This window comes from Podarcis tiliguerta, assembly GCF_965153285.1.
Source record: "Podarcis tiliguerta genome assembly, chromosome: 7".
Classification (NCBI taxonomy): Eukaryota; Metazoa; Chordata; class Lepidosauria; order Squamata; family Lacertidae; genus Podarcis; species Podarcis tiliguerta.
In genome coordinates, this window is record NC_139540.1 from 43,622,743 (window position 1) to 43,636,957 (window position 14,215).

The window sequence follows — 14,215 nt, forward strand, 5'->3', positions numbered from 1 at the left end:
CTCTCACACACACACACACACACACACACACAGAGAGAGAGAGAGAGAGAGAGAGAGAGAGAGAGAGAAAACCACTGGATATAGATGGCAGTAGGCAAGAACCTGGTCACATGTTTCCTGGAGTGGTGTGCTTGTTACTTCCTATAGGATTGTTTGCAGGCTAGTCTGCTAATAGCTACATGTTTCTGTGACCAGCTCTTGTTATTTAAGCCCAACCATGTGAGGTGGGAGCAGATTGCACACATCATAATTAGCGGTCGGCTGTGGGACAGGGTCCAAATGCTGTAAGAAAGGCTCACATGACTAGGCTGGGGCATTTAAATGGTACAACAGTTACTTAGGGGTTCCATTGAGGCTAAGGTAACCTGGATAGAGCAGATTGCATGGTTGCCTTCCCCTTTGGTGACATACTTCATGGATCAGTAATAACAGCCAAGGGACCTGCCCTAACCAAGTGAGTGGAAGAGGGACTTGTTACCCAGAGCAACATGGGAGCAGCCACAGAGGTGGCAACCACATCACTCCTGCTAACACGAAAAAGAGGACCCAACAGTATCTAGTGGCGTTCTTCTTGCTGCCTGAAAACATAAATGAACACCAAAAAATACACCAAAAGAAAAGGGCAGTGTATCAGAACAGCTTTGTGTCAAGCCTTTGTATATCAGCATGACCAACAAATTTGCTTATTTATAATATTTAGAAAAACAAATAATGCTTCAGAGGTAGCCGGCAGTTCTCTGTAGTCTGGTCTGGCCATTCCCTCCACCCCCTTGGTTTCTTCTGTAGGCAGCTCTTGAGACACTTGCTCTACATCCTGAGCAAAAATTAGTTGATGAAAGAGTTGTCAGTAATGCTCCATTCGTATGACTGATCCACTGTACTGTGGAATTCATATTGACTGACTGCTTGTCTCAGTGTTAAAAAGACTGTTTTCCCTGCAGATGTGACTTTAGAACAGGTAGCATTTAGTTTATGCTGCATGAAGTGTCCATGAAGTATCCTCTTTCAATTTTACCAATTTTTGTTTTTTTTGTGTAGAACTCGATGGTAGATATACCAGTACTTCCACCAGTTCCAGAAGTCCCAGACGGGTGGGAAATACTAGTAGGTATTTAACATCAATGACAGAGAAAGCTATCTCTTGAAATATCACCAACGCTTAAAAAATAATAATACACTTGACACAGCAATACTGATTAAGAGAATCAGTGCTTTAAAATAGGCCAAAAACCTTTTGATTTCAACTAAAGTACATTTTCCATAATGTTAATGTGACTCTTATTCATCATACTTCTCCCCTCCCTCAGAAACACATAGCTTTAACCATCAATTTTACTATAATTTTATGTGATTTACTGCTGAAAGGCAGGGTAAGGAACTTATTTCAGAGACAGAAATGTCATACAAGCACACAATTAGAACCTAGAACTTGAGGGGATGTCCACAAAAGCTTAAAACATTTCATGACTTGCTCCCCAAGGAACTTAGAAATTGTAGTAGCTCTTGGAGCGAAGTGAGTAATCTCTTACAGAGAATTCTGAACATCCTCATAGAACTACAGTATCCAAGGTACCTGGGGAAGAATTGGTATAATAGCTGCTTGCAATATAGACACACACCTAATTTAACTACATTGTAATTCTGAGTACTATATGAACCCTGATTCCACACTGACTACGGCCTGGTTCAGACTTTATGATGTGGTTGCCATTCACCAGGCAAAGTTCTCAGTTCACAGTAATATTGCTTGAAACTCAGCATCACACGGGTCTCCCGGAATTCAGTGTACTTCCCACACCAGTACCTCCCCTTGTTTGGGATGTGACACACATGGCCCACAGGGAAGGACTGATGTACATGGATACCAGCAAAGGGAAAGCATTGATAGTGGGCTTATGCATGTACTTAGAAATGCTCAACTATCTTTAGTGAGAGCAGGATAAGACATTTGGCATGGGTGCATGTAGAGCTTACACACACACACACACACACACACACACACACGGGTATGATAGGTGTATTTTAATAGCTTCATTTTTGTTATGTTTTAGAACCTACTTGGCAAAAGAAAAATGTTGAGTGCCGTATTTTTCGCTCTATAAGACGCACCTAGTTTTTGGAGGAGGAAAACAAGAAAAAAAATATTCTGAATCTCAGAAGCCAGAACAGCAAGAGGGATCGCTGCGCAGTGAAAGCAGCAACCCCTCTTGCTGTTTTGGCTTCTGGGATAGCTGCGCAGCCTGCATTCGCTCCATAAGATGCACACACATTTCCCCTTACTTTTTAGGAGGAAACAAGTGAGTCTTATAGAGCAAAAAATACAGTATTTTCCTTCCTTAAAATTGTTAGCAGAACTTTTTTTTTATTATACTTAATTTTCATTCCGTCAAATGTTTTGAATATAAGTGAACCAATAATCATGGCAAGCTCGGAACTCTACCCAATAACACAAAGAAATCTAAGCTCTTTGGGAATAATGTTTAAAGATTTCAGATCCATATGGACATATGGATCTTTGAATTCCCAGGCACTTATTACCTATCCCACCTGTCTCTGGCTTACTGAGCCTGAATGGGGTTTCCTCAACCCACCTGTTCCCCAGGTTGCCCTGCTTGGCTGGAAACATGGAAGAGACCAAAGTTCATGTCCTCCATTCTTCTACCCAAAGATAGAACTATCTCCCATACATCACCTCCAGACAATTCTAGCCCCTGGCTTCCAGTCAGCTGCTGCACTATAATAACATGCAGCTTAATCCCATGGGAATCCTCTCCTGCCCTTTCCCACTGCTTCTGGCACCCCTGTTTCTTTCTTCTCTATAACATTAGGTCCTCCATCCCTTCCTTTTGTAATTTATTGGCTCCAAAAGCTGCAAAAATACATGCACTGTATTAACAACCCTGTGGAGGGAAAGTCCATTCCGCCTGCTGCGGAAGCAGAGCTACTGCCTCTAACAAATTGTTGCTCTAGGCATTTGTCTAGGGTCATCTACTATCACTTCAGTCTTGCTAGAACCGAGAGCTAGGAACTGGCACTTTATTCCACTTAAGTTACCAATATTTGGTGTGAGTGGGAGAGCGGGAGACATACTGCTTCAGTTAGTTCAAAGTCTAAATTCAGACCAATAATTTCTGTTGCACTTCTTTTAAAGAAATAAAGAAAGGGAAATACAGAGATCATTCTTAGAGTATCCCATATAACATAGGGCACAATGGCAACAGCGTAATGTAACTTTGTGATGCATACCCAATTTGCCTCTTACGATACAGTCTATTTCTGACTACCAGATGCTAGAAGCTAACAATAGAGAAAGCTATCATGATGATTCCCTGCTTGTGATCTTCCCTGTGGCATCTTTTGTCTGCAGTTAAGAGGACAGAATGCTTGACTAGAATTACCATTAGTGTGCCCCAGCATGGCATTTCTTGGGAAGAGGCCACAGCTCAGTGGTAGAGCTCACGCTTTGCATGCAGAAGGTCCCTGGTTCGGTCCCTGGCATCTCAAGTTTTAAAAAAGGAACTTGAGTAACAGGGTTGGGAAAGATCTCTGCCAGTTAATATGGATTGCACTGAGCTACATGGCTAATTGTGTAACTAATGAAATAAGGCTTTATGTGTCTTTGTGTTTTCACTGCCCACTTGTAATCAAATCAAATGCATAGAAAATGCATGTCATACGCTGTCTTCAGGCTGTAGGGGGTAAATCACGTTTGAATGTTCTTCCTATGTTTTTATAAAAAGCCTTTCTGCACACAGAAACATAGCAGGTTAGCTTTCCATATGCAAGGATTTGTTTGTTTGTTTGTTTGTTTGTTTGTTTGTTTGTTTACACGTAGTAGTATTCATACATGCACTCCCTGACCTCCATTCCAAGGTGGTGCAGCCTGCTGAATGTTTTATATCCTTCTCCCTGATCTGCTAGTTTTCTTCATGCAAGGAGTTTCTCACAGGGGAGATTTAGATATGTCCTGCCACCTGCAGAATCAAGTGGTATGATCCAAGAAGAACCATGTCTTGTTGTTTTTAAAATTCAGTATGTTGTAATGCTTTTCTGAAGTTTAGGTATAAGATAAGAGTTGTTTTTTTTTTTTTTTTAAATCCACCAGCTTGCTCCATGTCCAAAAATAAAGAATTGATAATTATTTAAACTTCAGTCTACATTTTTGCAGTAGCAGATTCTTCCAGTACTGTAAACATTTCCCTCCAGCAAATCCCAGCTGTATATTTGATTTTAGTATCTCCATTTCCTTGCTGCTATATGCCTGAATTGTGGGGTTTGGGGTGATAATTCTTGAGAAATTGTAAATGACAGAAGGCCCATTACAATCAGGGAGGAATGATGAGCATATGCTGGAAGTCTTCAGGCAATGTTAATTTCTGTATTAAGTCTTTAAATGTGTGCTCTTTGCCTAGGTGAAACGGGTGGGGGTGGGAAATAAGTGTTGGTTTGATGCAGCTGTGAACACTTTGGAGAGCCAGAAAACTGCAGGCCATTTGATTCCCAAGTTAAAGAGAGGAAACAGAGTTTGACCAACAGCTATTAAGAGGGCCTTATCCTATAGACGTATTCATCTGACTTAGACTTGGTGAACAGAAGAGAGACTATATAGACACCTTTCAGTATGAATTGCCACAACATGCTCCATCTACATTTTATCCATTGCCTGGTATTCCCATTGGCCTCATCCAGCGACTCTAGTGCAATGTCCCATCAGCACATAGTGGACAGGGAAGACAGCTTTGTTGCAGGGTGCGTGTAGCAGGTATGTTACTATTCATGCTCTTCTTTAAAAAGCCAAGATATGCGGCTAGACACAGGGCCAGATCAAGTCCCGATAGCAGAAGCTTGTGCAATGATTTCTGCTGGCCCAAGTGGGATTTCCCCTCCACCCCTTTGCCCCATGCTCCCATGCCACCCTGCTTCTGGGGTGTCAGGAGACACACACCCCTGCCCAACAGTACTCAAGGGAAAGAGAGGGGATATCATTCTATCTGGCAAGCTGAAATGCTTGCACTAATGGAATAATTGCCATAGCAGTATGTTGACTTCTTCTCAGTGCAATCCTTGGGAGGCAATAGAACATTAAAAACCAACAACAGTAAGTGGTTTGCAAAATTGTAGAACAGAAGGGGCACTTCTCTACTACTATGATGCACTTCTCTGTGACCTTAAGGCTGTAGTTCTATACACTTACCTAGGAAAAGCCCATTAAACCCATTAAACTCAAAGGTCCTTACGTCTGACTGTGATAGGTAGTTGCTGGATGAGCAATCTGGAGTTGGGATAGCACAGTAGCAGACTGCTCTGTTTTAGGATTAATATTGTATGAGAACGGTCTTATTTGGTTTAATTTAAATTATATTTTGAATTTCCTAACAGCTGGTTTTTTAAAAAAAAATCTGTGTTTGACTGTTCTTATTTGCATAAAAAATATTAAAATACAGTATATGCAAGTTTTGTCAAATGTCGCTAATAATATTGCAGGAAATGTCCAGTAGGTGCTTCCTGATGTTCTAGCACCCACTTTACACATGAAAAGCAAGGCAGGTATTAACAAAACATTTTTCCAAAACCAAAACATGGTACTTTGAGAACACACAAAATCTATCATCCCTGCAGCGGTTCTCAACCTGTGGGTCCCCAGATGTTGTTGGACTACAACTCCCATCATCTCTGAGCTCTGGAGCCTTGCTTGCAAGGGGTGATGGGAGTTGTAGTTCAACAACATCTGGGGACCCACAGGTTGAGAAAGGTTGCTCCAAGGCATGGAACAAACGTAAGCAAAATAGAACAGAAGTCCATATGTAAAACCCGCTTTATTTGTTATGCAGCCTGCTACTTCCATGCAGCAGCCTCCGCAGCGTGTTACTGCCCATTAAATTGCGTGCACCATGCAATTTAATGGGCAACAGGGCTGTGGCTGTTGTCCTAACCTGAGCAACATGTGGTTTCCCTCTGTTCATCTGTTAGATGTGGACATCTGAGAAATGGAAACCTGGCCACATAGAGGTCTATGCACGTAAGCTTCCCCTGGAGCTGGAGCCATCTGTGATCAGGGTTTCAGCTCTCGGGAAACACTAAAATACACAGAGGTCTGCACCGCTATACTTTAGTGGAGCAACAATTCTCACAGAATAACTGGGCACCATGAGTGGGGGAAGCCATGTGTCATCAAGGTCCATTGCCTTTTCCATGGTATGGACCCCTTTGTGTCATGAAGGGAGCTCATGACATTCTTGGGATCTTCACCATACTAGGTCCCCCCTCCCCCTCTTGCTTTCATTGTGGCAGTAGCACACTGGACTGAAGATTAAGCCTCCTTACCTTAATATGTATCAGATCAGAGGCTCAGCAAATGGTCTGGGAGAGTAATGCTCAGCAGGTGTAGATCCGATAGGTAATATGGACAGGAAGCAACTGGGTATTCTATGCTTTTAATTGTTGCTGTTATCAGTTATCTTTTTTGAATTGGAAAGCTACAGATCCAAAACTCATTTCTTTTCTATGAACCAGAAAGCTTAATTGTATTATAGTCCTCCTTCTTCCTCTTTCTCCCCCTCCCCTTCCAAAGAACCAGTTCATGTTTTTCCTCTCTGGGGAGACTTCCATCCATTCATCTCCAACTACAGCTCCACATGGATGTAGTTCTTGTGAATGTGTGAATGGCTTCCTCGTCCATCCATCACCACACATGAGAAAGGGGCTAAAAATAAGTCTTCTGGCAACCGTGCACATGAGGAACCCATAATTAGTGTCCTCATCTTAGATCTCTTCCTTGAGATGACTGCTCAGAAGTCACTTTGTTTCTGACTGGGGGGAAATGGTTGTGTGAATCAGCACTACAGCAGCTCCTGGGTACCTAATTTGCAAGCTGTATTTTTATCTTAATCCATGCAAGCAGTTGCCTAGAAATTCCATAGAATTGCTTATTCCTCACCTATAACTCTTAATAAAAAATAGGACCGTGCCAACCTATTAAATCCTTAATAGAATATTCTAATGGTTATTAAATCAATTGACTCTGAATCTCACTTTAATAAATGAGTCAGACAGTATTTTCCAATTACTGTCATCCACCACCTTTCTAAAGAGCAGATTATTCTGATTGAATTTTTTTAAGCTGTTCAGCACTTTTAAGATCCCCTCCCTAATACATTTGCTGAAAGAATGTAGCTTTGAAGTGGATATAGGAGAGAGGAAGAATGACCTCTTGAAGGGATGTTCTGGCACTCCACTTCACTTCATATTTATCCCAGGTGTAAACTGCCAGGGTAGCTTTTCACTGTCTGTTTGTTTAGTTGTGACTTTCAGTATTTTCTAAATTTTTAAGATTTTCTGTGGCTAGAGAGGGCGTGTGGGTGAGGGTGCAAAACAGCTTTCCTTCCAGTCATCATTCCACTTCTTCTAGTCTTGTATTTACAAGGAGCAACAGGAACTGAAATGTTATAGTGGAAGAACTGTAGAAGCGTATGCAGCTGACCTTTCTAAAGTCAATTGTTTTAAAAAGGTGTCTGAAAACCAAGGTATTTTCAGAAGGTATTTTCAGAAGGGTTGCAGTCATCCTGGGCCAGATAGTCACTTGGTGTTTCCTCCACTGGGTCAGTCACAGTTCATTGCTGTTGCTGACCATAGCACTTTTACTTTCCTAAAATGTAGTGCGGATCAAAGTGGAAAATGAGGGGAATACAGTGGTACCTCTGGATGTGAACGGGATCCGTTCCGGAGCCCCATTCGCATCCTGATGTAAACGCAACCTGCGCATGCGCTGGTCGCGATTCACCGCTTCTGCGCATGTGTGTGACCTTATTTTGAGCGTCTGCGCGAGCGGCAAAACCCAGAAGTAACACGTTCCGTTACTTCCAGGTCGCCGCAGAGCTCACCCGAAAATGCTCAGCCCAAAGCATATTTAACCCGAGGTATGACTGTATGTGAGTTAACAGCTTTACAGAAATATTGCATATGGTTCAAGAAACTAGGTGCATTTTACTTTACTTACTGCAGATCACACATACCTCAGTTGGTAGGGTATGAGACCCTTAATCTCAGGGTAGTGGTGGTGGTGGTGGTTATTTGAACCTCACATTGCAGGGGATTGGGTAGATGACCCTTGTGGTCCCTTCCAACTCAACAGGTCTATGATTCTATACACAAAGAAAAAAGTAAACCTACCTAAGCTAATAATTAAGGCAGTGTAAAGACAGATATCTTCACTAGTAGCATTCCCTCTAATTACAAAAGTGAAAACTTTTATTAGTCAACAAAACGAGTAGTGGGACCTCGATCATGCCCCATAGGAATACTTTGTGAAATACCCCTTGCTTTCTGTTGCTTTGTAGTGCCTGACATTGCTGATTTGCTTTTGGCTAGCATTTCAGAGGTTGGCATTGCTTATCTTCACCTTGACGGATGAAAGATCCAGAGCTGAGCTGCTTTCTTTCCACTTGCTTTAAGTGTGCATATCAACACAAATATTCATGGGGAAAAATTCCCTCCTAAGATTACTCAGTGCATAATATGGCTATTATGGGGATTTCCACCTTCCTCTGAAGCAGCTGTTACTGACCACTGTCATAGGCCAGATACTAGATGCTCGGCCTAATCTTCTATTACACTATTAATTTCAGAATTTTAAGATATTAAAAATCAGGATTGATGTGAGGACTAGGCATTTACTCCGTCTTCTTAACAACATCTGCATTCAACCCTACTGTGATATATGTGATAAAATGTGGACTTGGTGAACATAAGTCTTACATTTTAGAAAAACATTGAATTTTATTTGGAAATAAAGTTTAAATTCAGGAAACAAAAAAAGGAAGGATATGTAATACAACAAGATAATTAAGGAAAGAAAGAAACTCACTGATTACACTTCTTAATATATTGCATTTCTGCCATGTATTAACCTGAATCAGTTTATGGATACATATATCCTTACCTAGTGGTCCATCTAACTATCCTAGATCATGAGCTTGAAGAAGAACGAGCTGCTTCGGACTTCTTCCCTGGCTATGTAATGACATCAAAGTATCCGCTGTCATAAACATGGAGGAAGTGACAAATGCTTCCTCTCACATTGGTACAGTTGAGCTTTAGCAAGCCGTAAGCACATCTAGAATCTCAAGACTACACAGCTTAGAGCAAGAGTGGCCAAGACAGATGTTGTGGACATTCACACCTGTCTCAGCCAGCATGGCCACTGGGCACCATGTTAACTGTACTTGGCCTAAAGGCTGTGCAATTGCTGGCGTTGTTTTTGACTGGCCTGAGCATTTGCCATGAGAACAGGGGTTGGTAACTAGTGGAAATGCTGTTATCTATCACTAGTAGCATTGTTTCCCAACCACTGGGTCAGGCAGCACCTAGATCCCTTGCTAGAGTTCAGGAAGCCAGTGTAGCAGTTTATTAATTGTGCATGCGTACATTAAGATTAAATTAGAGTTCAAGTAACTGTGAACCAGTGCAACAGAAATATAAATCAATTTACTTTTCCCTGTTTCAGATGGATAACAGTTTGGTAGAATAGCCAACCGATGGCCATTTAGGCTGCAAGTTATATATTATCTGTTAATTTGGTAGTTATCCTCTTCAGTTTTCATTCATTTCTATATTAGTCATAGCTACCAGTCATATTAAGCAAACTATGCTTAGGAAGATGTGCTTTAAAAAAATCCTTTCCCTCTAATCTTGCATGAATGTTGTACCAGGGACAATCGTGTGTGTGTGTGTGTGTGTGTGTTTATTAATCGGATAGTGATTTTACCTGCAAGATCAAACTATTTGTATAACACACTAGTGACATACAGAAGGACCTTTCCTGAGATCTGCTGAGGGAATTGAACCCTGTACAACAGAGCTGGAAGTTGCATCTTACCTAGCAACTGTTTCTAAGTAGGACAACCTATCACTGTTCCCATGGCGGAATGAAAGGAGCTTGCAACACTGTTGGGAAGAAAGACTAATGGTAGGCCTAAGATGGAAGGGAGGGGGGAGGGCACCAAGGGCCTGCAGTGCAGAGCAGGGAAGGTTTTAGGATCAATTTGGTGGTGCTAGGATTGCCTGTAGCTGAACAAATAAAAGACCATTGAGGCTAGTAGGATAGTTATTAATAATAAAGTGTATTGTGGGTGAGCGGGGGGGGGGAGAGACTAGTTCAAGCATTAAAGATACTGGGTAATTAGTTGTCATAGGAAAAGATTTCAGATGCCATACAAATTTACAGACAACTCCCCCACCCTCTTGATGTGATACCAAAAATTAACATAACAGCTCACAGAATTGAAATAAAAATAAAAATCCTGAATTTTCTTATCCACCCGCCCCCAGTCATCAGTACATGCAAGTTCTTTGCTACTAAAGACCAACCCAAGTAGCAAGGATTTGCACAGCATTTTTGGTTGTCATATAGAGGAAAGGCTAGAGTGGAAGGATACATATGAAAGTTCAACATAGAAAGGGAAGACTAGGATGGGGATTTTTTGTGAGTACTTGCTGGCTGCTCTATTGAGAATTTGCAAATTACAGTACATAATAATATACTCTGCGGTCAATCTGTTTAACTAAAAGGTTTTTGATCTCTCTCTCTCTCTCTCTCTCTCCCTCTCCTTCCCCCATTTACTTGGAAATGACAGTGCTAATTTTTGGAGTGTACATTAATTGATATGGGTTAATAGCAACAAGGGGCCTGATAGTATATCTGCCCACCCTTATTTTGGCATAGCTAATGGGATAGAATGATGCCATATCTAGTCAAGGCCATTCATATTTAACTGACTTAAAATCTGGTGCACCAGCATTTATGTTAGCAGGTATCCAGTGCTATTGCGTGTGTGCACCATACTTCTAATTAGTGAATAAATATTTGGGGAGGTGTAGCGGTTGCTGATTGGAACAAGATGAAAAGCTGCTTAGTACATGAAGTATATCATTCATGATCCTGCATAAAATCTAATCCTGGAATTCTTTAGCAAGAGATTGGGTTTCAAGCATCGCAAGGGACAATAAACTTTTCTCATATTTTTCCCCACTAGATGAAGGACTAAACCACGAGTGCAAGCTCTGCAACCAGACATTTGATTCTCCTGCCAAACTACAGTGCCATCTGATAGAACACAGCTTTGAAGGAATGGGAGGGACCTTCAAATGTCCAGTCTGCTTTACAGGTGAGTACATTAGGAACTGTTCATTTTATTCATGCACATTCTCAAATAATGCCATTCATGCCAGACATTGACTTCAGGTCAGCTTGCATGCAAGTATTAGATTTGTGCTCGTTAGTGGTATTGATTAGGAATTATTTTAAAAGTCAAGTATGCAGAAAGATTGGACCTCCATCTACCTGAATTTTACAAGCACACCTCTCACACAATACGTTTTTATCGTATCAATAGGGTGGGTTCCACAGACCCCATGTGCTGAGCAGAAGGCTCCAATTTCTGCCTGTTTCCTCCCCTCTACTGTATCTCATCTTCCACATGCCACACTGCTCTAACCATAAAGTGAGATGAATCCCCATTGTATCCCGCTACATTCCTATCTGATGTACATACATTCTCAAAGGAAGATCACATGTCTGTGGGGCTGTTGGAATAATTGTTTTCAGCAGAGCATTCTCAGGTTATGCTCCATTTAAGCTGATTGGCCTCTGTATCTTCCTGTCTGCATGTAGAACCAGGCACACGTTGACCCAAGAAGCCACTGTTAATTGCTGACATTTGAGGTAGTAGGGGATCTTCTACATATACACGGACTTAGATCAGATTCACCATGTTTATCCCTCAAGTATTCAGCACAGCGCATCAAACTACACATTGTGTATAATATTTTGGGTGCAAATCTGATCTAAGTCTGGGTAGTAAAGTTTTCAATAGCTGCTAAAAGCTTTTTTGTTGAAGCAAGCCTACCCAAACATGTAACATCTTAACGCCTTTTTAAAGAATTTTCTATAAGCAAGAAAACAAACAATAAGAATGAGAAGCTACAACGTCTCCATAGTCATAGATGTGTGTGTTTTTTTTAAAAAAACTTGCTTTTTATCTATATTTTTATAATTTTATTATATCCCCTATTAATTGCTGCTTTAATTGCTATTTTAATGAATATTTTTTACATTTTATGTAAACCTCTTAGCGTTTTCTTTCACTAAGCAGTATTTACATTTTGCCAATAAACAGATAAATAAAGCTCCCCATTGGCACCAATGTGAACTTTTTTTACTGTTGCAGGGGGGAAGTTTCCTGGGGAAGGAGTTGTGGCTGTGGAGGAGATGATTAAGCCTTCCTTCCATGTGTTCTGACACCTCATCCAGATTGCCCCTCCCACTTCTGAATTTAAACACACACACATACACGCACACAGACGCACACACAGACACAAACACACACACACACACACACAGAGAGAGAGAGAGTTTACAGCTATGTATGAAACATAACATGTTGCTTCACCCACAGTTACTTGCAGCACAACACCTCTATTGAACACTCTATATAGATCTGTCTCTGACGTTTCGTTTATGAAAACTGCCTTCACATAACATCAGCTACCATGTGATGCTTCTGCTGTGACTAAACAATGTGATTGCCATTGGCACTCCCTCAAATAAGGTCACCAGATTTTTTTTCAAAGAATCCGGGGACACCTTTTAAAAAAAGCAGTAAGATCTTCTCTTCTGTGGTCTCATCTGTTGCACAGCCTTCCTCTGGGTCCCAGCCTGCTCTCTTGGAGCGCTAGCCGCCGTGGAGTAGGCTCAGGTCACGCCTGGGCTCGGCCACATGTCCTTGCCCTCCCAGTGCTCTCCTACCTTTCCTAAGCAGTGGCAGTGGCAGCAGCGTGGCAAGGTCGGGGATCCCCTCTTTTTTCTCCTTCCTCTTTCTCTCTCTTCCTTCTCCTTCTCCTCTCCTCCTTCTCCCTGCATCGCCTCTGGGGTTTTCTGGCCCGAGAGGACCGCTGGGCAGTGGGCTGGGTGGCCTGGTGCTCTCGCTCCTGGCTCGATTTGGGTTGGGGGGGGGCTGTCAGTGTTTCCTCCAGTTGACGCGCCGGGTGTCCCCGGTTCCCTCTCAGCAGTGGTGGCGGCAGCGGCAGTCTCAGCAGCCTGGAGCCAGCCTGGTAGCATAGTTGGCTCTGGCCGGCTTCAGGAGCTGCTCACTGCCATGGCGCCCGCCATTTTGCCTCGCCAGAAGTCCCCATATGATGTGTCTTGTGCCGTTGAACCAATCACACAACATTCATTCCCTACTAATAAATCTACAACACTTAAAATATAAATCCGGGGACTAATTTTGTCCGGGGACAGATTTGTAAATCTGGGGACTGTCCCCGGAAAATGGGGACATCTGGTAACCATACCCTCAAAGAAACTATGAAGTGCATTTTCCTTCCTTCTGTACCTCTGTACTCTTCCACTCTTGCCTTATCCCCACCGTAAATCAGCTTCGCACTGCCACCTCCTCAAGCCCCCTTCCCATGTTACTGCTTCCCCACAACCAGAGGTAATTGATGCTCCAGGAATCATGACTTGGAACCATGCCTTCCTTTCCATTGTTGTAAGAAACCTCAGGCATTTGCTGTTTATAGGCCTATCTATTGCCAATAAGACAAGCTCCCCTACCACCCTGGTAGGGGTACGAAACACACTGACATACTGGAGGAAGCATAAACCTGCAACTGTCGCTGAAAATTAAACCATAAAGACTGCATACAGACCTTTTATGTTTAACAGCAATAATGCTCCTTAAAATTATACCCTGAATCATAGTGAATAAATGCAGGATTTCTTTTTTCTAAAAGAGGAAAATCAGCGGTTTGCACAGCTCTCTATCAACGGGAAGCAATTTGGGGTTTTTGTTCTCCACTGATGCACTTTGATAAGAAAACATGACCCTTCGTACTTTTGTATTAGTCCTTCTTGTTTGGCAGCTCCATTCCCAATAAAATGCAGGCATCCACTACGAGAGCCAAATTAAAGTAAGGTTTCTCTTCTGTTGGTTGAAGTTGCTGCTACTGATTATTACCTTCCCATATTCAAGTTAGACATGTTTTCCTGCATTATAACAATTTAGTTAATTTTCACTACACAGCTTGCAGTAATGATGTCTGAGGCTGTAGATAGTTTTGCTTTCAACCGTATGCCTGTCAGGCATCTGGGTTCAATAATTCCTTCAAGCATTTCTTTTGCATTTTAGTTTTTGCATTAATTGTACAGGATTTTGCTCTG

At 41.9% G+C, this 14,215-nt stretch overlaps 2 protein-coding genes across 22 annotated transcripts in view; one reads left to right on the forward strand and one right to left on the reverse strand.

The window, feature by feature from the left end:
- Positions 1-14,215, reverse strand: part of RIOK3 (RIO kinase 3) — a 910,199-nt gene that overhangs the window by 284,399 nt on the left and 611,585 nt on the right. The gene's annotated exons all lie outside the window — the stretch shown is intronic.
- Positions 1-14,215, forward strand: part of ZNF521 (zinc finger protein 521) — a 283,936-nt gene that overhangs the window by 233,506 nt on the left and 36,215 nt on the right. For 14 of the 21 annotated variants that reach the window (XM_083451574.1, XM_083451573.1, XM_083451572.1 and 11 more), the window contains 2 exons: positions 1,039-1,104; positions 11,031-11,162. In XM_083451574.1, the coding sequence (XP_083307700.1) occupies positions 1,039-1,104; positions 11,031-11,162 (198 nt within the window). The remainder of the gene's footprint in view (positions 1-1,038; positions 1,105-11,030; positions 11,163-14,215) is intronic. The other 7 variants (XM_083451571.1, XM_083451563.1, XM_083451566.1 and 4 more) reach the window with 1 other exon arrangement.